The 26,926-nt window shown below is 40.8% G+C and overlaps 1 protein-coding gene across 7 annotated transcripts in view; it reads left to right on the top strand.

The window, feature by feature from the left end:
- The window catches only part of ldb2a (LIM domain binding 2a), a 99,821-nt gene that overhangs the window by 70,786 nt on the left and 2,109 nt on the right, over positions 1-26,926 (top strand). Inside the window, exons 4-8 of one of the 7 annotated variants that reach the window (XM_037077897.1) lie at positions 2,829-2,951; positions 8,163-8,246; positions 13,449-13,572; positions 17,287-17,340; positions 18,668-18,819. In XM_037077897.1, coding sequence (XP_036933792.1) covers positions 2,829-2,951; positions 8,163-8,246; positions 13,449-13,572; positions 17,287-17,340; positions 18,668-18,819 — 537 coding nt within the window. The remainder of the gene's footprint in view (positions 1-2,828; positions 2,952-8,162; positions 8,247-13,448; positions 13,573-17,286; positions 17,341-18,667; positions 18,820-26,926) is intronic. The other 6 variants (XM_037077899.1, XM_037077898.1, XM_037077900.1 and 3 more) reach the window with 6 other exon arrangements.

The following is a 26,926-nucleotide window of genomic DNA, read 5'->3' on the forward strand; positions in this document are numbered from 1 at the left end:
GTTTTGTGTATTCTGTTTGGCAATAATGATTAATATATGTGGATTTAATTCTTCTATTAGTCAACTGAAAACTTGTCCCTGTGTTAAAATGTCAACTGTTCAAGAACATTTTCAAGAGGTCATTTACTTTATTTCAAGTAGAAGGAATTTCTCAGCGCAGAACGAAACACTTCATTTTATTTTAGAAATAAGAAATCTACTAGTTGTTTCCAGCTGCAGTCTGACGTCCTGCAGGTGTTGTTTTAAATGTGAGGGCGTCACGAGTCATGCTGCATCCGTCCTCTAATGCTCTCTGAGGTCAGCGGCTGGACCAACTGCTGCTGGAATTAGACTGAATAAAAAAAGTAGAATAAAGACGATTTTCACTGTCCATTAAACACCAAGGATTATTTTCCAAACATTGCTTCAGTCTAATCCACACTTATCTGGCTCAGACAAGCCCATTATCCAGCCGCGCTGATGCAGACGCGGCTGCACGCAGAAACATCGCCACGCGTCACGTAGAGTCGCGTCGGCCATTGACAGGAAGTGTTCACCTCCAAAATACTAGAAACTGTTTGTGTTCAAAGAAGAACGAAGAGTGAAGCATCACCTTCCTCGTTCAGTTATATCAGAACAGACACAGAATGTTTTCCATAAGCACAGAGATGGATATTGATTTAAAAAATATATTTGAACTGAATAAATTACAAGAAGAAAATTACAACACAAGAAGGAAAACTTAAAAACCTGCAAACAATAAATTAATTACAATCCCTCACTCTATATAAATAGATATATATAAGCATCCGGAACATGACAGTTACACAGGTATTATCATCAGTATAAATACTATATATACATTATTATGTATATATAATATAAATACTATATATACATAATAATGTATTGAAGTATAAACGTGTAGTATCCATAATACACACCTGCTTTATAATAAAAACGGAGGAGAATACTACGATACACAATATAATTTGACATTAAGAAGAAATGATATTATTAAAGTTGTTCTATAATGTGATTTACAGCCACAGAGTGTCAGAGCTGCTGCTGCTCCTCAGATCGGTAGTATAATTATATAACAATATTATTACAACAGTTGTGTGTTATTACTATGGACAGCGATCAGTGTGATGTTGCAGTCGTCAGCACAACATTAGACACGGTGTTGTTGTTCGTATGTATTAGTCAGGATAAAGGAAATGTGCAGCTGCTGTCTGTCAAAAGTTGTTTGTTCACAGCAGCAACTCTGAATATAATTATAATCTCAGCTGGTTGAATAAGTCAGACAGGCAGCACAGCACAAACAGGTGATGTGTATATATAACAATGTATTATAAAGCATTATGTATATACCTGTGTACTAGAGCCTGTACAGTATCTGTACATAATGTAATCGGCCACTATTGTCCCATCACAGTTGGGTGATTTATAATTTAAAGTTTACTGTGCCGGTGCACTGAAGTCATTCAGCACAATAAAGTTTATTGTTAAGCTGTATAATATTTTGCCTCCAGTGTGTCCAAGTGTTTGTTCCCCACATTTGAAGGATAATTGTAAAAATTTGATTATTATTATTTTTTGACTCCATAATGTTGGTAAAAGCCCCAAAACTCCTTTACTGGTGGTTCTGATACCTCATGTGGTTGATTCAGCTCAGTAATTCTGTGACTTATAAACATAACGGGAATGGAAAAAAACACCATGATGCAGAATATATTTCGACACGAACACACGTAAAGGCTTTCAAAAGTTTCTTAATTTGTTCTAATCAGGCATAACAACAGCTATCAGCCTTGGTTTTCCAATTATGTTTCATGGTGGAACAAAACTCTCTCTATATGAACGTAATGTAATCTCAGTAGGTGGAATCAGGCGGGAAACGCACCGCTGCACAAAGACGGAGAACATTCATACAGTAGCAACGTTCTCAGTGAGGACGGGAGAGAAGCGGCGCTGCATTCAGCAGTCCAGCTTCTATCTATTCTTTATTTATTTATTTATGTATGTATGTATGTATGTATTTTGACTGACTGTGTTGGAGTTAGCTGTGCAGCACATGACCAACAGGGGTGGGTGGGAGGTGGCGGCCGGGGGGGGGGGGGGCAGTATGGCCGCTAGCCTCTTTCTTGCTGATCCTCAGGAGACCATCTGCGCTGGGGGCATTGATTAGAGTGTGTCTGGTGGGATTACATCTTTGCCGTTGCCATGCCAACTAATCAGCTGATTTTTTTTCCCCTTCTCTCTGTCTGTCTCGCCATTTCTCTCTCTCTCCTCTCTCTCCCTGGTTGTCACAGCAACGAAATACGGGAGAAGCGTGAGGGCCTCGGCGAGCGCTGAATTCAGCTAAAGGGGCGAATTTTTTTTTTCCTCTCGCTGTTTCTCTCTCCGTCTTCCTCCCTCGCTCCCCCCTCTCTTTCTCTCTCTCTCTCTCTCCTCCTAATTGGCAACTCTCTCTGACCTGAAGTTCTTTTGTCTCTGGTGTAAACACACCCCTCTCCAGATTACATTTATTTTCACATTTTAGAAATAGCTGGATGGTTGAGAGGCCCAAGGACAGATGCTCTGAATGAGGGAAGCGAGCGGAGTAAATATTGGGAGCATAATAGCTCGCTCCATGCTACAAAATCCTTGAACAAATTCCAGAAACAGAGACGAAACCCTTCCAGCGTTTTCTATCAAAATCACGCCTGGCCAATAAACACTGATTTCTGTTTTTGTCTGCGTCCAAATCAGCTGACGGCTGCCTGCCAGCCGGTTAAAGATTACTGAGAGAGATATCCACTGAAAGAGGAATGTGTGGTAACACTGACTTTGTGATCTTTGTCCAGGTCTGTACAGAGGGTCGTCTGATACTGGAGTTTGCCTTTGATGATCTGATGAGGATCAAGACGTGGCACTTTACCATCCGGCAGTACCGAGAGCTCATCCCCCGCAGCATCCTGGCCATGCACGTGAGTGTGACATCATTAACATGCGACTGAAACGTCCCCCTCAGATCTGCCCGTTTTAGGTGTCACTTTTTGAATCCTAACGAGGGTCTCTGCACTCTGCACAGACACTTTTTAGAAGCTATTCATGAGCATATGAAATTTAAACGCCAACAAAGCAGTTTGGAGGGATTTCTGCAAACCAATTTATTTGCAGACATCAAAGGCCACAGAGGATAAAAAAGGGCCTTGTCTGAAAAGTGAGAGAGAGAAAAAAACAAGGTCGAATGAATAATCTGCTTAATTCCACTAAGTGTAACACACATTTAGTCACTGGAGCTGTGGAGTGTAGCCGGAGCGAGCAGAGGGTCTTCTGTTTTCAAATGAATTTCAGCTCAGACTGAGTGATACAGAACTGCTGCTAGAGAAAGTAAAAGAAGCTGAATTTGGCGCTAAAACATGTCTGGATAAAAACTACCACAGTCCTGCATTAATCCCACCTTAAACATCAGGTTAAAAAAAAAAAAACCTTCATAGATTTGCAGGACTTATTGTGTTGCATTGTATTAGACTGCATTTGTTTCAGCCAGGTGAACCTGATCGGCTGGCAGCAGACTGTATGTCCTCGATGCAGGACTGGGAGTTTTATGTTCAGAGAGCCGAAGGATTACAAAGCTCTCATAACTCTTTATGCACAAGTGAGGCTGATTTTAAATGTTGGTCTTATGTGGGAGTAAGCTCCTGAGTCATTTCATGTCAAGGTCATTAGGGAAATCTTACTACGTTGTACCCGAGTAATATTTGATCCAATCAGATTAATGCAAAGTACACAGCAGGTCGAGGTTAAATACACAAAGTAGATATATGTTTTTTATATATATCTACATGTTTATTTTTTTTAAGTATCAACTCTCATACTTTCGGAAACGGAAACCAGTTTTTAATAAATGATGAACATGTTTGAATAACGAACGACTTCACGTTATCCAGATAAATGTTGGATAATCAGTCATCAGTGTTTCCTCCTACAGAAGTACATGAACTAATGCTGTTGGTGTGAGCACACTCGACACCAGCTTTATATAAGTTGTATTGATCTCAAATATCAAATATGGATGATATAGGTGTTATTTGTATCAAAGTTGTAAAGTGTGGAGACGGCACTAGTATTATGAGATTATGAGCAGGCAGAAATTTCCAATTTAATATCAGGCCGCTGTTTTAAAGGAGGGATGACGTCTTGTCTCATGAACAAGGTGTTTGCACGTTGCTCGTTCCATGAGCGTCCTGTCGTGTTTTTAAAAAACTGCACATAAAAGTCACTTTATTACTGTAGGTATTAATATTTTGCATTTCACATCAACACATGCAGCTCCTCTCACTGGTCTGATGAGTGAAGCAGATTTCAGTACTGTGTATTTACCTCCATGGACTGAAAGGTGTTTGTAAGAGGCAGCTTCGCCGAACAGCCAGCTTCTCTTTTGGCCAAATCTTCATATGAATTTTACTCACCAATAAATTGGCCCCTCTGGGTATTCACACTAATTCCTGGAGAGTGGGATATCGTGGGGTATTGTGGGTCCTGGCCAGATCTTCAGTGATTTGTGTGCGAGTGTGAGTTCACTCTTTTGATCGTAGCCTGGACTAATGAAAGCAGATTCAGACACATGGGAGTCAGATTTAAAGCTGAGCACAGATAGCAGTACAGACGGAGCCACTGTGGAAGGCCCAGGAAGGTTTTGATGTGAGCTGAGATACTTTTACAGTTGCTGATGAGAAACAGTTTGGAAAGGAAATACATTTTGTTCTTATTTTAGTTTTCAGAAGTTTGGTCTTTAATTGAAATTAGCCGTCACTGATCGAGACGAGAGGTGATGGAACGTTTAAAAAGAACAAATCTTACTGAAGTAAAAGTACAGAGACTTTGGACTCAGAACAACATACTGTAAATATTTACTGTAATTACTGACTGACTACCTGCAGTCGACATGAAAGACACTTTAGAGACAAAGGAGCGAATAGACAGAATAAAATAGATAGATTCCACATTGTGAGTAAGATTACACGCTGTGATACTGAAACACTGTTCGTGTCTGTTAGTTGTGTCATCGTTCTCTTCTCATCTCCTCGTCATGTCCAGTGAAGACACACAAACAAATGTTTTACAATAAAGTAAAGACAAAAAAGTTCCCAACAAACTGAGTGACGCCGCAGCGCTGCAGTCCCTGTAACGCCCACTAGATGCTCACTTCAGAGACTCATCTGTGTCTGCACAAACACATTCAGTGAGAGTTTTGTGAGTCAGTAGTTTCTGACTTATTCTTATGTTCATGTTGATGGTGGTTTTAACAGGTCTGGGTCCATGATCGAGGGACTACAGAGACCGCGGGTTAGGAGTTTAACTAATCACACTCACATCTTGTTACTGAAGTGGCAGGTGTAACTTTATAATGCAGACAGCAGCAGTAAAAGTCGTTACTTGAGTAAACATAATGACACAACAATTAATTAATAGTTAGTTATAAGTAGAAGTCCTGCATTTATAATCTGAAGATTAATTACAGAAGTGAACGAAACAGTTGTCAGGGTACGGACAGTGAAAGCTCTCATCATGCAGAATGTTTCTCTCCACAGCGTTTTGTTATATTTTAACGTTGTAATACGTCTCTCGGTAACGATTGTTTTTGGTTTGTGTTTTAAGAATCAATCACATGTTTTTGATGCTGTTAAATCAGTGCACTGTTGTGTAATGTTTCCATTTGAGTTGTAGTGGAGTGAAATTATAGCAGCAGTATAATTCAATCAGAAACCTCGAGGACCTCAGACCTGCATAATGACAGTGTTCGAGTGAATGTTTTGACTTTAAACTGCTGGAACAGAAAGTACAAATACACAAAACAATCAAAAACAGCAAAACCATAAACTCTGTGGAAGCTGCGCGTCTTCACATTTAGAAGCTTGAATTTAAGGATTTTGACTTTTTGTCCCTTCAAAAAATAACTCAAACTAATAACTTGATTGTTAGAATAATTGCATATTAATTAAAACATTGACAACTAAACGATTAATCAGTGTATATCAGCAGCTCTATACGACAATAGTGAGTCTTATTGTAAATGTTCATGTGTAATTGCAGAGTCAATGTGAGACACATCTGTGAGTTCTAGTGCAGTTAAAGTAAACAGCATCATGAAAATAATTCCTCAGGTGACACAAAGAAGTGCCGTCACTGTCTGCACTGTTTCATCGTGTCATCTGGACCTTTGCCATGCGTCTAAGATTCTGACTGTGTTCTGGTAGAGTTCATTCTCTGGTATTTGACGTCTTTGGCCTCTTGAACTGAGTGTCTGTGTTGTTCCGGCACCATATGTGTCAGTATTTAATCGTGTTACTCCACAAATTGTTGATACATGGCTGCAGCAGCGCTGCCAAGACAAATTCCTGTACAGTACATTCAGCCTAATTCTACTTGATGAGTAAAGTAGTTCAGATTCTGATGGTCTGCCAATAATGCACACTAATTCAATTCTCCCGTCACTCATGTGGGTCTGCTGACGGTACAGAAGGACTCCCTCGCTTCCCTCTTGACTTTTCTCTGCACAGAGATGCGACTGGAGATAGAATTATGCATTTTTCATGAGGCGGTGAATGCAGGAGTGCTGGCTGCTCCTGCTCGGTCCGGGCTGTGTTTGTCTCCGTCGATACCTTCAGTTTTGTTATGACTTGACTGCTTATTGTTGGAGCAGCAAACAAGCTCAGTGAATAATCATGTGTCATCATGAGATTTATTTTAAATCACATGTCATCCTCTAATTAATGTCTTGGCTTTTTCTTTTCTTTCTTTGTTCTGATTTAGGTTTTTGCTGTATTATAACAGGTTTCAATATATTTTCTGTCTTCAGTGCAGACTGGAGCTGGTCAGTACACCTGAATTATATCGTCTTAGATTTTGGATATCATAATGTTGTGATATGACATTAACTCTTCTTGATTTTATCGGCTGCATTGCAGTAAAGTTATGTAATTTTTCGAACTTGCCTGACTGCTACATGTTCTACTGGCCTTTACTCTCTCAGTCATTATATCCTCATTACTGACAATCATTTAACTAAAATATTTGGTGACAGTGCCAGTAGTCATCTCTATAATAGTGTCGAGGTATTCTGTCAACAACAAGGAGGTTTTTAATTTTTTTTTGTATTTATGAAGTTGAAAATATCACAATACATATTGTGTTTCTGGATATAACCTCAAGTCGTTGTGATCTAGTTTTAAGGTCGGATCACTCAGCCCTTTGTGATCTGTCTTTTAACAGGTACCGATCCGAAATTAAGTGACGGACTGGACAGACAGAAATGTGTCAGCAAGGCCCCTAAGAACAGCCAACACATGACTCTGTTTTAATGAGCTTACACTGGCTTTTTAACATTTCACTTATTACCAGTGTGCAACCTGAGACTGTGGAGCAGGAGCCTGCCGAGCGAGGCTGTCTCACGCTGAACGACTGAGGGGACAGAGCGTCTCCTGCTGAGGGACTTTATATTCGTGTTGTTGAGTTCTAGTTTTCATAAGTGCTGTACAAAAACCTACTAATAATAATGATAATTCTTAACACAGTGGCTACTTCTTAATCTACAGTAATGCAGCCTACAGCTCGACCACATGATGCTGTAGCTGTTTATGTTCCACAGAACATAATAATACATATGTGAAATCCTCTGCAGTTTATTTAACAACATTATCAGACTCATTTTCCTGCTGCCTGGTCCTCAATACAAACACTGAGCAACATCATCACATTCAGCAGTGATAGGAAATTGAAAATGTGTGAAAATTTAAATGGAACGACAAAGTAATATTGATTAATTAGCCCACAGTTTGACATTAGTGTGAAATGAAGGCCTGAAATGGCTCCATTCAGCTTCATGGCACAACTGCAATAACAATGTTAAGTAGTTGCATTTATGACTCGAGGGTGTGAATGTGGTGATTGTGCATATCTGATGAATGCCAATTAGCCTAATTGGCTGTAGATAATTAGTTTATTCATAGTCAGTTGAATGCAAACATAACACAATGTAGATGTATTATATATATATATATATATATATATATATATATATATATATATATATATATATATATATATATATATATATATATATATATATATATATATATATAAACTTTTTATATATTTGTTCTTCACTGTCATTTCTCTGCTGATGACTTCAGGCACAAGACCCTCAGGTGCTGGAACAACTGTCCAAAAACATCACTCGCATGGGTTTGACCAACTTCACCCTCAACTACCTCAGGGTAAGTGTGTGTGTGTGTGTGTGTGTGTGTGTGTGTGTGTGTGTGTGTGTGTGTGTGTGTGTGTGTGTGTGTGTGACAATGTCTATGACTGTCATCCTGCTTTTGTTTTCAACTCCTCACACTTAAATGCACACGCAGGAACGATTCCTGTCCTTTTTCAACTGCAGTAATTCATGTAACTCATATTTTTTTACGAGACCTCTCACACGAATGTGTCTAGACAGCATAAAGATGTTTTTATTATGTAGAATATTCACACCTTGTCATATTTAATATGGTCCTCGACACGATTACATTACCTTCTCTGCACATTTTACATTTACAGTTATATTTTATGTTTGATTTGAGTTTGGTTTTCCTGAGATGCCCCTCTACATTCTAATACTCTTTAGTTAATGTAAATCTAACTATTTTTCTCTCTCTCATGCTGTTATTTATGTGCTGAACACGTTTTATGGCTCTCGGGCGTTTGAAACCTGAGTGTATAATTTTTGTGGCATCAAAACAAAAAAATAAGCACTCATTCCTTCTTTACTCTCTGCGTATACATGTTTTTCTACCTGACCGCAGCAATATAATTTACGGGGAATGGGAAGTATAAGCCGGCTGAATACATTAGTGATTATTTCACAGGGTTTTGTTTGTGTTTTTTTCCCGACGCCACAGTTGACTGACAGCTACGATTTCCAAATGGGAGAACAAGAGCGAGCGGGAGAGAGAAGAATTAATTGGATACAGAAAATTAGCATAACATTAATGAACGCTCCCTGTTGAGACTCATAATTGTGAAATGGCGCGCGAATCACTGAACGGCACCTCCGCTGCTTATAATAACTGAGTGGAGAGACACACAGAGAGCAGACAGGGAGCAGGCTGCTGCTTTTTGTTTTCCTATAACAATGATTTTCTATACAGAAAGCAAGAGAGAGAGAAAACAGAATTCAAGTATCTGTAATTGCACACTAAAGATTTAGCCTGTTCTCAGTCCTGATGTTCAGATGGTCAGTGCTCAGCAGACACGATCAAGCTTTCCTCTCTGTTTGCTGACAACGTGTGTTTTAAGGAGGAGGTTCAGTTGTTTGTGTCCACATGTTCACAGCTTCAGTTTGTCAAAGTGACTCGCGTTGCCTCAGCGGTCCAAACCTGAAATATCTCTCATAAATCCTTCTGCTCCTGCCAAATTAAGACTTGGTCAACTTTCCCAAAACACAATGTGGTTTTTATTTTAAATGTTACAGAAATGGTTCATTTTAATGGGGGATTTAACCATCCGCTGAGGTTTTCTTTTATTTCAGTCATAATGAAAACATCATAAAATGCACTGATTATTTCAGTAGTTTAGAATTAACGATGTTTAGTTTATTGAATTTGCATTTTAAGCTTGAGAGTTTCCCCAGACTGCCAGTTTTAAAGATCATGAAGAGGACAGAAGTAAGAGTCGGAGGGTCAGATGCAGATTCATTGTTTACCTTTCATATCGGGATGCATCGGGATTGGAAGGAAAAAAAAAAATCAAAGTTAGAATATGGCCAATCACAATATTCAAATTAAAGGAAGCTGCAGGATTTTGATTGAGATGATATGTGACTACAAGTTTTGTGGAGCTGCAGAAATGATCTGAGCTCCAGATCTCATCCAGCATTTCTTTTTTCACACATACCTTCATTATTATCTTCAGGGCATGTGGATATCATATCACATCATTGAAGAAGCCAGAGAAAAACAGGTTTCATGTAACACCACAGCTAATGCTAGCCGAGCTAGCGCTACAGTACAAACACACACAAAAGAACCTTAAAGAACCTGTTACTGGCATCAGGCCTACGACTCGTTATCTAGTTTGCATCAAATGAGGCTTAATGCTCACACAGTTTCCCTGACGGTCCCTCAGTATCACAGCATCAGTCCGACATCACCGGTTCAGTTTCCCCGACAGAGCAGCTCCTTCGCTCAGCCTGTAGCTTTGTGCTGGCCCTCGTCTCATTAAAGATATCCAGTTGTTCCAGGCTAACAAATGTTGAGGCGCAGCAGACTCTCATTTCAGTTATCCAGCGAGACTTTCCTCGTCTTCACATCTTCCCCCCCTGCAGGTTATGTTGTGTTACATAGTGACGTAGTTAAGTTACAGACGTGAAGACTACAAAATGACTCCCTTACACTTCCTTAGTGTATCGATTCGCCTGCACAATGAAGCTGTATAACACATTAAAGGAAAGCACGAATGATGCAATATTTCAAAGCAAATATTACATAAACATGAATTCAGGTTTTCTTTTTCATTTTGAGTCCTGATCCCCAGGTTGGGAACCTGTTATTCATCATGCTTCACTCTTTGCAGATTATTATTTTTGTATTATTTTCCCTCACTGTTTTCCAAGGATGTCAAAGTAAAATACACCCTTTCCTCACATTAAACTGACACTGCTGCGTCCCTGGAAAAGGCCTCTCCCAGCGTTTATCAGTCCTTCCAAGAGAGACTGGCGGTTTCCTGGCCAAAGGGTTACAACCGGCCTTTCTCTCACTCTCACAAACACATACACGCTCTCTATTTTTTTTTTTTTCATTTGGAGTATTTAAGCCTTTCCATGTATCGGAGCTGCCGGCTTCATACTATTCAGCCTGAAAATAGCCCTTGTTTTCAGGCTGAGAGCCAGGGCTTGTTGGCTGAGCTGGGGAGGGATATTACTGTGTCAGGAGGGAACTATCAGAGGAGAACAAGGGATTAGTCTGCTACAGGGATGTTCACTTTACCTCGAGCTGCATGGCATCAAAACACGGCTGTCCTAACACAGGGAGCAGCAACAGACATTACTATGTTCATGTCGGGTAATTTGGCGTAAGCAGCTGAGTGTACGGTTGTTAGAATAACTAGTCTGAAACACAGGACTGGTGAACATCCCTGGTTTGAATATCCATCATGATAAAACAGTTCTGAAAGGATTCCTGGTGTTGTTGTGAGGCCATTTTAAAACCCTGTTTAACACAAGCTAGGTAACAGATTCTGTCCGTGATACACAATCTCCTTCAAAGTTTCCCCTGTTTTTTTTCTTTTTACCTCCGAGTGGCTGTACAGTATGGCTGAAGACGGGACGAGCATGTTGATGAGAACTGACATCAGACATGTCGGGGTGGTGGGATGCTGAAGGTCAGATGAGATCACTTGAGCATGCAGCGAATGATTAACAGTCTCCTCTCTCTCAGTAACAACTGTCAAAGTGCCCTTGAGCAAGTTAGTAAACCCACGCCTACTTTTAATCCAGTAATTTTTTACCCTACATCACACCATGTTTGGAAAACACTGATCAGCACCTGCATCCAGCTACAGAGTAGCTGTGAAGGTGCCACAGCAGTGACATGTTCTGTGTGTGTCTCCAAAATGTTTCCTTTCAACAGTTTTTCAGACTGTCCACCAAAGAAATTACAAAGAATTTGTAACTTCAAATTCCCAAAAACAAGAAGTGACACAGCGCTCAGTGGCTGCAGCATCGTACCTGTCAGCAGCAGTGTGGTGCTGGAGCTCCCTGCTGGTGAATAGACGCCTCAATAAAACACCGGACGTGGTCCGTTGGACTGCTGTCAGGCTCCCGACCAACGATCAACGCTGGTTTCTTTGCACCATGACCCCAATCATCTCTTGACCCAAACCATGACCTTCCCTTCGTGACAAAACGGACAGAGTAACAGTTTTCCCATGTTCTCCTGTTTAAGTAACTTATAGGAACAAACATTTTTGAACCTGGCCCAGTGCTGAGTGAGACCGCTGCAGCTGGCAGCCTCAAAGTGGGCCGCAGTGTAATTACTTGGGGCAGTTGCACGCTGTGGCTGTACGTCCACTTAACGTAGATGATTTTACCGGTGACAGGCCCAGATTGTTATTCAGAGTGTCTGACAGCATTATGGTGAGGATTCCGACTGAGGACGACCTTTCTGAAGGTCAGATATTCACTCAGTAATTTTACAGTGAGGATCCTTTTTGTTCAAGCACAAACTGACACCAGGCTGCATCAGCAGAGTTAGTTTCATCATCACAACAACACGTCATGACAGGAAAACACAACACTATTCTCCAAAACTTAACTTGGGTTAGTTTTCCCAAGAATCACCAAGTGTGGTTTGGTGGAACTAGCCCTTTAGTTAGATATGAACATATCCTGATCTTCACATGTACACTAATATAGATTTATCTGCATTAAACTCACATTGGTTTTACAGATTTGTGGGTCTAGTTTGAAAAGTCCAGTACAGAGTTGTTATAAGTCACAACATGATCATGACAGAAAGTCAAATCACACCCAAACAGAACAACAGACAATCTGTGTCACTGCTTACAGTGATTCAAGTTTCTAGCTAACATGGAAAAAGAAAGAAGATGAAGATCGGCTGTTCTTCAGTGACTTTGAGTTTTCTGAAAACTTTAATTGTTGATTTTTTCCTTCATAAAACAGGACGCGGCTCAAAAAAACAGAGTAATGGTCAAATTACAGCTTTATCCAGTTAGAGGAACGACGGCAGGTTGCCTGGAGTTCGATCCCAGTGTTGTTCTGTGATTGGTCCTGCAGGAAGACAGCCCTTGTAACTGACCAATCACTGTCCAGCAAGCATTCGGGTGTTTGCTGCTATTAGAGGAGGGCCAGCTATAATGTTATCCAGATGTTATCTGGCTAAGCTAAGCCTAATGTATTTAAGATGACAGGCTGACCTCTGGTTCCTCTCACTGCAGATCACCAGAGATTTACAGTTTCTCCAAACTTAATATTATATTTAAAGTCTTTTAACTGGAGAACACAGTTGGAGTGCAGTGTGGGAACGAGGGGCTGTTGGTGTGTCTGTTGTGTTGAACCATGATAAATCCCATTGTGTGTATATTTTTGCATGAATGTGTGTAAGTTTGTGTTAAAATGAGTCCTGCTGCCCTTCTTCCTTTCTCTATCCGTCTTCTTGCTCTTCTCTCTAAAGTGTTTGACAATAAAGCTGCTTTTAAAAGGCACTTTATTAATAGTGTCTATAAAAAGTAGATTTACTGCACAATTAATCACTCAAAGTCGGTCTGCAGGTGATTAATTGAGCAACAAACGGAGCGTTTTTATGGATGTTGTTTTGCTTTACCTTGATAAGCGGCTGCAGCCGCGGACAGGACGCTCTTCTGTCATCGAATAAATCTGCTCTAACTGAACGCTGCTGTTTGTCCCGTTGTGTCTGCAGTTGTGTGTCATCCTGGAGCCCATGCAGGAGCTCATGTCAAGGCACAAGACCTACAACCTCAGTCCGCGGGACTGTCTCAAGACATGCCTGTTCCAGAAATGGCAGAGAATGGTAGCCCCACCAGGTAAGTCCTGACTCGCTGCTGCTCAAACTTCTCTGTCTGTGCGCCTGTTCGATGAAGCAGATCCAGATAGTGTTTTTTCTATAAAAAGTTCAGGACTCCCGCAAATCTGAAAATCTACTTCAGCTTCTCTGGTCAAGCCCCAGAAATAAATACGGAACTCTTGCCTTCAAATACAGTTTGAATAAGCAGCAATTGATCCTAAAGGGACAGTTACCCCAAGATGTCTCTCCTCAAACTAAATGTGACCTGATGACTTTCAGCTTGTGGGGCTTAATGCTGAAAAATACATTTGAAAAATGAAACAGCAATATCTCTTTCCAAAAACCCATGAACCAGCTACTGGGTAAGATGATGCACAGACCTTGTTGTGAGCAGTTTCATGTAGGAACTATTTTCTTTCAACCAAACCAACTGCATCACTGTGCAGACAGAAGTTGGCATCTTCTGTATCCGTCAACACAAAAAAGCTCTTTCTATATTAGCCTTCAAGTTAATAGTAAAAATAAAGCAATCAAAAATCAGGCGTGTGGGCAGGAATGCATCTACTCATGACAGTCAGATCACAGCTGATGGCGTCCTCCTCCACTCAGCTGGAGCGTCAGCTAGCTCAGTTAGCTCATTTGTTGTCCATGAGTGGTCGGAGTGTTTAGAGCTTCAGAGAGAAAATAGATCCATGTGAAGCTGCTCAGGAGGTCTGTCGATCGTCTTGGCCAGGTCATGATTTCTGAAAAGAGACGTTGTTGATGAGTTTTTCAGATGTTTGTTTCTGGAGCTTTGAGCACCACAAGTGCTGTTTGGCTGCATGACATTTGAGAGAAGGAAGACGTCTCATGGCAAATATCCCTAAAAACCTACACCAAAATAATCTATATGGATAAATAACCTGACAGGTAACATGACAGGAAACATGTATCTCTTTCAGTATTACTGGTTTTCTCTGCTGCGACTTCCTTTGCTTTAAAAACAGATTGTAATTCTGCACCATCACTCACTTTTCAGGCATATGAATATTTTTTCACAATGTGTTTTTATTGAACCGTTTATGTTTCCAAATGTGCCATTATACATGTTAATCCCTTAAATATGTTTTACCTGTCAGGTATGTGAAATTAATCAGAGTCTCTTCGTCGCCCGTCTTAACGTCCTCTCAGCTTCCTATGATTGATGTTTGAGGGGCGGTTTCTGAAAAGTAGCGGGCTTAAATTGGCTGTGGAGAGAAACGGAGTCAGCCGAGTGTTTTTCGGACACATCGGAGTGGCTGCAAATTACAGCAATGCTCAGCGAGGCGTGACGAGATGTCTTTAAAAACCAACACCAGTCAAAAAGCCTTTGACTCAGACCTGTGTAACTTTAATTAAGAGTGCCGGGTGTAATCAGACTCGCAGATCCAGCTCCCCGGCCAGCGGCTCCCCAGTGTCGACGACGTTCTTCAAAGAAAAGGAAAAACAGAGAGGAAAAAAAACATGGAAAGCATTTTATGAATATAAAGTCTGAGGGGGGGAGCTCTGGTATTTATGATTAATTGTTCAACTCGGCTTTATATGAAACGGTATATGGAGGCTACAGTTTTATATCATATAACGATATGTGTGAGTTATGAGGATCAGCTGCAGAAGAGACGCTTCAGGTGAAAACATGAACTGTCGTCTTTCAGGCTAATGGACAGAAAACGTCAGAATATACATCTAATCTTTGTTTTAGTTTAGATATCTGAACTGGATATTTATGTAAATTCACTCATCACTAAAAAAATGTCTTAATGTAAGTAAACCAACTGTTTCATGGTGATATCTGTTTTAATCATTTTCTCCTTTTGTCTCTGAACATTAAAGGTTTTTCTCTCAGAATTAGATTTTGGGTCAGAAAGTCACACATACACCAAATGTTCCAATGTTACGATGCGTACGGAAGGTTTTTACTGAGGGATTTGCTCATATATCAAACAGCACAAAGGCTGATTTATATCACATTTAATTCCTCTGAAGTCATAAATGAGATGATCAAAATATCCTCAGTGAAGATCTTTGACTCTCACATGTCAACCACAATTTCAGGCTGGTTTTATCCAACCTTCAGATTCTTGTTCTGGGAATTTGTTCTTTTTTGCATATTTAAACATGAAATTCTGGAGACAGAAATGAAGCCTTAATGTTTCTAATGTTTATAATACATTTATTTTGCTTTTTATCTCCAAAAACATCATGAAAATTATTGTTGTTATTTAATTTTTTCAGGACTGTTGACAGTATTTCGTGATTGATGGAGTGATAAAAAAGATTTCCAGAATTCACTCTGTAAAGATCTTTGACTCTAACATGCCGACAGAATGAACTTGGCTTCATCTAATGTAGATTCCTGTTCTTACAAATCTGTGCATTTTCATCAGAAAAAGTCCTATTTGTGTATTTAAACCTAACATTTCAGAAACCTTGTAATATAATTTCCCTTTTCACCTGAAGTGTCTCCTTGTTATTATTATATTATCTGAGAAATGCTGGTTTTGGAGCATAAATTCTCCTAAATCCAAACCAGTTTCCAAGCTAGAGATGAACTACAGGAAACAACACACAGCAACACAGTTCCAGCTGAACTGCAGAGTTCATGTCAAAATAAAGACAAATGACACGTAAAAACCCAAAACCACTTTATTTAAGAGTGAAACACATTGAGAAGGCCTGACTGAAAGAAAGCTTCATACGTACATTATTAAATATCATACTTACTGTATTAATCATCCTAATTGTAAATTTTAAAATGTTTAATAAAGTACGTATGAAGGTTTCGTTCAGTGTGTTTTTCAGGGTTATTACATGTCATTTGTCTTTATTTTGACATGAACTCTGCAGTTCAGCTGGAACTGTGGTTTTCCTTATTGGTTGCGTGTTGTTCCCCTTTCCTGTAATTCTTCTCCAGCTTGGAAACTGGTTGGGATTTAGCCAGGAAGGAAGCCACAGGCGCATTTATGCTCTGATAAGTCCTTTTGGTGGAAATGGAAGTGATTTTAGTGCGTCACCGGTTCAGCATCGAAGGAAACCGGTCGGATAACAGAAATGATTGTCTCTGACAATGGGCCGGCTTTTTTTGCACACACGTCTGTCAAAGTCAGGAATCAAAAGAGAGAAAAGATGCTGATAAAAATTCCCCTTTACTGTTTTGCCTCTGATTTAACAGTTCCAGTTGTGTTTGTATCATGAGTCGCCTGTTGGTGTAACTGAATATGAAAGCATCTCCCTCGGTGTGATTAGTAAGAAGCTCGAAAAATGTATTTCATTTTCAGGCATCTGTTTGAAGATCACAGCCGTGTGTGTTTGTCTCTCTTGAGATTAAAAGGAAAGATGTTTTCTAACAAATGTTGGCAGAATTTGCGAAATCATGTATTCATAAATTATGCACGACATAAATTATTTTGTAAATACTAGAAACACCTAGATCTCTATTAACCTGCATCAGTACATCTTCTAATGATAATGATTTCACTTGTGATTTAATTGCACCTTCAGGAATTATGTATCGCTCATAATTGGGAAAAAAAAAACATCTTTCATCTAAGCTTAAGTTTCCCAGTGGTGTAAAGTAGCATCTGTATGACGTTGAATGTTCAATTATTCTCTTCCTTTTCTCTGTTGTCATCTCTGGTCTCATTCTGTCTTAAATTGTTAAAGAGATGATTTAATCACCTGAATAAAATGAAACTGATTTTGGCTCCGGTTTCAGCTGGACACCCTCAGAACTTCAAAACGGAAATATTTCCCACAAATCACAAAAAAGGTATCTTCTCTCTTACGCCATCAAGCTTCTTCTGATGAGCAGCGTCGTCGTGCTCGCTGGAATGTCCTGAAATACATTTTTCTGTGTGTACGTTCGTCCTGGATGCTCAGCTGCATGTTTAAAACAGTACTAATGCCTGTGATGTAACAAACAGCTTATATGTAAAAGAAGTGTCAACTTAAAACATAACGATCAGAACAATAGCACACTCATGCTCAGCAAATCAAATCTGTAGTCATGCAACAGTGAAGCAGCATATTATATATTATATATTATATATTATATATTATATATTATATATTATATATTATATATTATATATTATATATTATATATTATATTCAGCAAGACAAATATGAAGAGCAGTTTGAATCTGGCTCATTCTATCAAGGAATGCTGAAATCGGTGCAGCTCTGAAATCATTAACAAGTTTACATCACGTTGAGCATCAGGGTCCATTGTTGAGCATTTATGCAAATGAAGCAGCGCTTCCTTCTTACTAGCGCATGTCGTGGGAGATGTTAACGCTCTTACAGTTTCACCTCTGAAGAAAACAAAGCATGAATCGTTGTAGACGAGTCGCCCTTGTGTCTGTAACTTGTCTTTGTGTGTGTGTGTGTGTGTGTGTGTGTGTGTGTGTGTGTGTGTTTGCTTCGCATGCCTTCATGTGTACATGAGTTCCTACAGAGTTGTCTGCATGCCTCTGTGCTTCAACAGATGATGCTGTCTGTCTGCTTCTACTGACACTGACTCGCTCCACGAGGGCTGCAACTAACAATTATTTTCATTATCGATGAATCTGCAGATTATTCTCATGTGGCGATTCATTATTTAATCTGTATTTTGTGAATCATCACAATGATCCAGAGCCCAAAGTGACACCTCCAGATTACTTCTGTTGTCCAACCAACAGTCCAAAACCCAAAGACTCTTCATCTACTGACCTATACCACACAGAAAAACAGCAGATCGTCACATTTGGAACCAGAAAATATTTGACAATTGATTCTGAACATTTTTGGCAACTAATTTGGTGTTGTGTCTTCAGTCCTGGTCTTGTCCTGCATGTTGAAGATGTCCTGAACACAACTGATACAAACGATCAGCTCGCCATCGAGCCCTGCCGAAGCCTCATAACGACCCGTTCATTTGAATTTGGTGTTTTGTGTCAGTGCGACATTTAAAACAGGCAGGACAGGCGCCTGAAGACCATGACTGAGGCACACTGGACGAATCGTTGCAGCTCTGCTCGCCACACAGCACACACCCGACACCTTGTCTCCATCTGTATGCTTTATGTTCTTGGCATTGCCTCTGTTTCTCTTTGCTGGTCGCGCCAAAGCTGAGCCCGCCCGACAGACAACCACGAAGAGGAGGAAACGGAAGAACTCGGCCAGCAGCGCCAACAGCAGCGTGGGCACCACCGCAGGCAAGAAGCGCAGCCCCGCCACCAACTTCAGCCTCTCCAGTCAGGTACCTGTAAGCATCAGCTCCACTCGGTTTGCCTCCTCTTTTATTTTTTCTCTCTGACTCCACATGCATGTTTGCAGGGTTACGCACAGGCAGGAAATATTCCTAATGGTATTGCAGCTATTAGGTTTAATTTATTTGCACAAAAGAGGGAAAAAACAGGGGGAGGGTGGAAGAGAAAACCGGTGCAGTGAGACAAAGAAACCTCCAGGGATTTGTACGAAAACATCTCACCACAAGACAAAGAGAAAACACTTCAGAGATGATAAAGAGCGACATGAACGACATTAAAAATCATCAAAGCAGGAAGAAGAACCAGAACAACTAAAGTTAGAAACAACACGTGAAGGTGATAGTGTTCCTCTGAGCAGGTAGCAGTGTGAACTACCAGCAGCTTCTTTCTGAGTACTCTCATCACAATATGTTTGTCTTGAACAGCCCCAGCTGACCTCACCAAGCCTGGAGGTTTGATCGGGAAAAAAACAAAACAAAGGTTTGAATCTCTGGACCAAATGGGAACATGTGGGTGGGGAATGTGACTCTCGGCCTTCTCTCAGCCACCACTGTTCAAAATGCCCTTGACCGAGACACTGAACTCAGAGCTGCCCAGAGGACTGCAGCAGAGTCTGCTTCCACTCAGAAGCTCTGCTCGTTAGAAACAACTGGATGTAAAGAGCGCTGGACGAATACCGTCTCCAATGAAACAACCGAAAGAGCTTCATGTGTCGCTCAGCTGCAGACATTTTAATCCGTTAGCTCAGTCAGCGCCTGGTGAACTGTTTCTGATGAGTTTGTGGAGGTCAAAGTAAAACATCTGTCTGATCAGATGTCCGGCTGTTAAAACCAGAGCTATTGGAATCAACTAGAGAATAGTTATTAATAATGTGATCATTAGAAACAATACCAGATACATGAAAATGGGTTTGATATGTTATAATCCTGCTTGCATCTTTGTCAGGTCAGAATGTTTATAGGCTGATCAGTTCAGGTGTGGACAACTCTCCAGCTACCTACGCAGGAAGATAAACATCCAAGAGCAACACGAGAGAAGGTGCACAGAGACAAACAATGATGCAACGGCGATACTTCAAAATATGGAGCATGTGGGCGACCCTGCAGATAAAAACACAGAGTGGTGAAGTTCAAAGTCCTAAAACCCAGAAATCATTCAGTGTCTTTGCACTTCAGGTTCCTCAGGCTCGAGATTTTTACTTGTTTTTCCTCCAACATAGAATATATAATTAAATGTCCCACAAATTAATTATAAAGCACTTATGTGAAAAAATGCAGTCACAAACAACTGGCTGAACAAGGAAGACAGTTTACCACAGAGCTTATTTTCAGCGATATTCCAAAATCCAATGCAAATGCACAAATACATGCATAAATATTATACTAACATATACCATCATTTCTGTGACATTGCTGCCATATCCAGAGAGAGAACAAGTAACAACAATAGATGGATATCGACCAGACGCTGTCGTTCAGAGAGCGTCACCCTGATGAAACCTCCGGCCTGTGACTCGTCTGCATGCTGCAGCAGCGTCTGATTCTGCCTCCTGTCTCTGTCACGGCCCTCTTGACACAGTTAGAGGTTGAATGGCCTCTTAAACAGCTGAGTGTGACGCCACATGCCTGGTGCTCCCCTCCAGGATCTGATGCTACTGTGAGGCTCTAGTTGTCTACCTGTTCCACAGGCTGCTCATTACACACATACTGTATTATATTTACACAACTGCATCTGATTCCCTGCTGTGCTGCCACGCAGCTGCAGCTCAGGTCGCTCCAGTGCAGCTTAGTGCTGATACCCAACGTAACAGTAAAGAGATGCAGGCCGGCTTAAATGTGTGTGTTCATGTCTCACACAGGGCTCAGTGTGTGTGCAGTACATCAGAAATCACCTTTATATATCACTTTCCAAAAAACAACTGTAGGAAGTCAACAAAGTAGTGCCGTCAAAAATATTGACTTTTCAACATGCATTGATTCTGAATATTTGAACATTTGCAATGAATTATCAATACACAATACACAGGTACCAGCTGCACCCATCACATCACGTGTGTGTGTGTGTGTGTGTGTGTGTGTGTGTGTGTGTGTGTGTGTGTGTGTGTGTGTGTGTGTGTGTGTGTGTGTGTGTGTGGCAGAGAGACAGGGTGGATGTGTGTGTGTGTGTGTGTGTGTGTGTGTGTGTGTGTGTGTGTGTGTGGCAGAGAGACAGGGTGGATGTGTGTGTGTGTGTGTGTGTGTGTGTGTGTGTGTGTGTGTGTGTGTGTGTGTGTGTGTGTGTGTGTGGCAGAGAGACAGGGTGGATGGCGTCTCTTCAGTGAGTCAGTCGGGTCTCAGCATCACATGTTAACTTTAATTGTTACAGACCTGGGATCTGTATTAACGACTGTGGTGTTGCACTCAGACACTGTGGGGGGCGCCAACGTGCACAAAATCTCTACTTAATGTTGCTTTAAGTTGAACAGACCTTTAACAACTTTCTAGGCAGAAACCCTGCACATCTTTTTTTTTTTAATGTGATATTTAATTTTACAACAGTCATTTTGTTTGAATTATTTTTTCCTCTTGGTATCTTCAGTTCTGAAGAAGCTTCTTGGATTAGAAGTGAAACTGAATGAGTCCAAAACACCTTCAACATTTTAGTAGTAGAGTAGAAGTTTAGACCTTTGTTACCTTTTCATCAGAAATAGATAAAGTCAGAAATAACAACAGAATAAATTGTCAGTGAACATGTTTTTGCGACTGGCCGATACTTTGACTGACACTGTCCTCTTTGTTTTGGTTGAATATGTGAAATATGTTTCCTCATTCAAACAGACGTGACATGTCAGTGGTAACAGTGAATAGTCTCCAGTTTCACAGCAGGTTGGGTTGTTCATCTGTTCGCCACTTAACTCTGGAAAACTTCATTTTTCTGGCAGCATTTCTAAAAAAAGGACCCGTCGTTCTCTCACCTACACAGACACACACTGTACTGTCTGTCTGCCTCATCATCTGTTGAGATGTGTTGTCCTCCCTCCTTCTCCTCCCTCCTTCTCCTCCCTCCTTCTCCTCCCTCCTTCTCCTCCCTCCTTCTCCCTGTCTCACACATATATAATGTACATCACGCACACATGAACACGGAGCGTGCACGATTGTTTTCTCTCTGGAAGGCAGTTTGGCTGCGTGCCAGCTCTCATTATCGCCGATATCTGTATACACACTGTCCACCCCCAGCCCCTTCCTCTGTCACATGCACACACTCCACACCGTCACTGCCCACACACACACACACACACACACACACACACACACACACACCACCACACCACTCATGCCGTGCATTCACACGCCTCTTAAAGACTGGCAGCGTGGCTGGTAACATGCTGGTTACATATGTTGTGCGCCTGCTGTCTTTGTCTGAGAAGTTGTTCGTTTGTGGCTGAGCACAAGCCTACGTGAGCCCAATGACAATAAGGAGTGGACCCTCGCAAGGGGAAGGGGGGTTGCCATCGGCTGGAGGAGAGGAGGTGCAGGGAAGAAAGGTGGGGAGGTGGGTGTGTGTGTGTGTGTGTGTGTGTGTGGGGGGGGGGGAGCTCATAGGGTGTGCAACACTGACCTCTAGTGGCCTGAATTCAGTGTTGAACACTTCTTTATCCAAGCAGCGGCAGGTTCTGAGGTTCTGTTCAGTCATTTCTCACAGTTTCAGTCTGTGTGTTTGAATCAAGTGCAAGAAATATTAAGGGACTACTGCCGTAATGAACTGTCCATCCGCTGTATGTTAAATTGGGAGAGCACAGATTAAAGACCTTGTGAGGATGATTTTTGCAGACAGAGTCGCACATCTTTAAATACGCCTGCGCTTGTGTCTGGAAACAGAAACTTCACGCTCCAATCAAAATGTGTGGGCACGACAACGCCTTTATGTTGCATGCCTCAGAAGAACATGACTTCATATCTTCTTTTTGCTCAAGAGTTGACAACAGTTAATGAGTATTTTATTGGATATATGTTAGTCATACTCCAGACTGCTGGCCCTGAAAATATTATTATTTTTAAAAAATAATGTACATCGCTGTTTATGCTGTTTATCTGTTTTGAGGTAAAAATGCTCTTGAAATAAGCAGGTTAGCGTTGCATCAAAATATCAATACTGAAAATTTGCAGTGCTCATATTGTGCAGTATTGATGCTTTTAACAGTCTCTGAGACACACACTGCTGCTGCTGTGTACCAACTGCCCCAAGAGTCAATATAGATGTTGTTGCTGTTAACACACAGGAAGCAAACATTATTATATTAATCTTTTCATGAAGGTCTGAAATATTATTCCCTCAGTGTCGTGTATGTTCCCCCATGTTCAGGAATATGATATTGAATATTGATATTTATCAAAATGTTGTATCAGAATCATAAATCCCAGTTCTGTGACATCATGTGTAGAATCCTGAATTATTAAGGCTGGAGTAAACAACTGTGATTAAAGATAGTTGAGAATTACGTCTCATCGTCCTGGGAGTCAGTCAGTTAAGGGAACTTTGACCCATAGCACTCTTCTTGCATCATGACGGTACATCACAGGAGCTGTTTGCTGTTGGCCGCGAACCATTTAGATTCAGTTTGGACCCTCTCAGGGAACCTCTGCTCAACAAATCTGTCAAAAATGCCAAAACCAACAGTGACTCCTTCTGGAACTTGTTCCTCTGAGCCACAGAGCTGCATTAGTGTCACTACAACTGTTAGAAACACATAAATGAGCCAGCTGACATCAATACAGTTACATACAATCAGTTACATTTGATTAATAGAAAAATAGGCATTGGATAAAGTTTATAGATGTCTCCAGTAAATATCCACTCCTGTGTGAGTGACATGAGCTGAACTACAGCTCCCAGCTGTTTAATGTCATCACCAGACTTGCTTATATTTCTATAATTGTGAGCATTAAATTTTAAGATTAAGACCTGAGTGCTTGTTTTTGTGACAACAAGAATTCATCACCAGATTCATGTTTAAAGTGATATTTTATGACGTTAGAATGAAACCAAACACAAATCAATAAGCTAACTAACACAGAAAACAGTATTTAATCTCTAGGTTTTGTCTGCCTTTCTCTACATCTGAACAGAGAACGGATGGAGGGCTGGTGAACTTTGTTCTCTGGCCTCGGTCTCGTCATCACAATCCCACCACATCTGTTCAGATTTCCCACTTGTTGTCTCGGAGGCCTGAGGGACAAATATGTCCTCCGAGCTCCTCACCGCTAATCTAGAAATATGCTAATGGCACCGCTCTGTGAATGGAGGGAAGATGGAGGCATTCATCGCCGCGTCGACCCATTCAAAGCTAGCGCGAAAGCTAACTCTTAACGAGATGAGTAGACGAGTAGACAGTATTAATTAGCTCACAATTAGCTCTCCCCAGTCTCAGACTAGCCACCAGCTGTTATCGTCTGAGGGATGTTTTTTTTTTTGGCCCAAAATTGGCCAGAGGTAGGTTGACAGGCCTCCTCACAGGAACAGATGGTGAATGCAAGGCTTGTTGGCAATCAGCACGTTTTTAGCTAATGACTTAATTAGCTATGCAAATTGACAAATCAGTGTGGATATTGTCATTTAGTTGAAAAGCTCACCTAAATTAATTAGCCTGATTAAGGCATAGTGGGGTGTAGAAGTGGTCGCTAGGGGGGTTTTGGGGATGGCTTGGATAAATAAACTGCCTCTCATCCAAGTGTGTGTGTGTGTGTCTGTGTGTGTGTGTGTGTGTGTTCTGAGTTTTGTGGCTGTTTGCGACTAGTTTTGTTTGTGTGTTTACATGAATGCGTGTGCCGGATTTGATGATTTGTGTTTGTTCTGTCTTTGTTTGTTCGTCTCTGTGGGATTCTGAAGTGTGTTTGTTGTGTACAGTACATAGGGTTAATCTGCATTCAAGTGCTCCTCTCAGTGTGTGTGTGTGTGTATGTTTTATGGTGTGATTGTACAGTAAGCTAATCTGGGTTTGTGTGCCAGTGTATGTGCGCTTGTTTGTCTGTGTGTGTGTGTGTGTGTGTGTGTGTGTGTGTGTGTGTGTGTGTGTGTGTGTGTGTTGCAGAGGAGATGGCTGAGATCTCCCAAGCCAGCAGCGTTGACACACATGGCCAGTGAAGCGTGCGCTCCATTTAACTGTACAGCTTCCTCCCAGGTTGCGGTGGGTGGCGCTGGGCTGAGGAAGGAAGATGAGATTCACAGACTCAGCAGCACACAAAGAAACGCAGCCGTGATTCAGAGCTTATCGATCGGTGTTTGAATTCACAAATTACACTCCAGTGATTATTTGTCAACTGAATCTGATTCACTTTGTTCATGAAGTGTGGAGGAATTTGACCTGAATGAGAATATAAAACAAGCACACCCTCCTAAAGAGATTCCTTCACATCACAACAGTCACGGATAACGCTGGGTAACCGATAAATCTCCCCCCGTCCCTGCTGTGACCCGCTTCACAGGGCCATCTCTCTGAAATATGTCTTACATGATGAGTATTGATTGGGGCGGGCACAGAGCGCTGGGGGAATCCGCTTTCTGTACGGGAAGGTTTCATTTGTACAGAGTGCGTCACACACACACACACACACACACACACACACACACACACACACACACACACACACAGAGTATAATACACACCATCAGTCGTAGGGTGATCCTTGCTCAGCTGGGACACACAAACATATCACAAACTGTATGCTTATGTAAAGGTCTCCGCTGGAAGCCTTCTGGATCCTGAATATAAAAATTCAATACAGACGTAATATCAGAAGTACAAACGATTGAACGTGTGAACACAATCAAAGAACTAAACTAAAGAACTGTGAACACACGAGCTGCTGACTGAAGTCTTGTAACGTTTGCCTCTGTGACCTTGTAGTATTTTTAACCCTCCATTTTAATAAGCGGGTGATTAAATTCCAGATTACGTGAAACCAGACGACATGCATATTCATCTATTTGAAGTAATGCAAATGTTATAAGTTCTTTTTTGGTGGATGTGCGTCCGCTTGATATTCAGATGGTGCGTTTGGTCTCAGAATTAGATGAAACAGATATGCATTAATTTCTTCTCTGGTGACTTCTCTCTCACTTTAGCATGTTAATTTTGAATCGCCCCGAGGCTAAGTGCGGACGCCCCGCACTAAACTGAAAACACATCTCGTGTGCCTGTTTGAGATTTAATTATATTTATGTACCAGCTTTAAACCGAGTGAGAGACTGATTAACTAAACCAAAAGTGAGTTCAGAGAAGAAGAGTACAAGAAAGGAAAGCTAAAGGACAAGAAATAAACACTGAATATCAGGAATAAATGACTCAACGGTGGTGAAATTATACAGACATGCAGCAAAATAATTGTACTTGACAAGAACTGTTGAAATAATTTGGGTCAGTCTAGCAATTATAATGAAATAAGTAAAAAATATTTTAAATTCTGCTTTTACTTATTAAGTGAAAGAGAATAAATACCATTTGAGGCATAAAAGTCATATGTATGATTTAAGAATAAACCATAAATCCATAGATAAAAGTTATTGAATAACTTATTAAATCTCATTATATAAAATAAATCTTAGTTGGCACAGACGTTTTGCAGCAAAGGAAAATTAATAAAAAAGAGTTAAATATGCGTCTATAAGAGATGCCACATAGTCCGTTTATCAATAAAACAAACGACAGTTTAAAAGATGACTGAGAGTATGGTGTTGGTCATTCAAACCCATTCAAAACCCCATTGGAAAAACTATGAATTTTAAGAGTGGTCCAGCAAAACACAAGTTTGTTTTGCTTTATCCAGGAAAATAATATGATACACAGCAGTGACCTCTCTTTATATTAAAGGTGCAATGTGTGCATGTGTACAATTAAAGCTGAAAACATTATTTAACATCAACAAAAATTATCAACAGAATACGAAGGAATAACAGTTTCGATATTGTGTGAGTTGCAGAGATATCTACTAACGTTAGCATGCTAACCAACTAGCCTCGTCCCGTCCTGGTCCAAAGCTCCAGTATTTGCAGTATAAACTCCAACATATCCCAGAGTCCCACTTTCAAGTGGTAGTCACATGGCTAACTGAGCCAACTACCTAACGG

Source organism: Acanthopagrus latus, chromosome 18, assembly GCF_904848185.1.
Source record: "Acanthopagrus latus isolate v.2019 chromosome 18, fAcaLat1.1, whole genome shotgun sequence".
Taxonomy (NCBI): Eukaryota; Metazoa; Chordata; class Actinopteri; order Spariformes; family Sparidae; genus Acanthopagrus; species Acanthopagrus latus.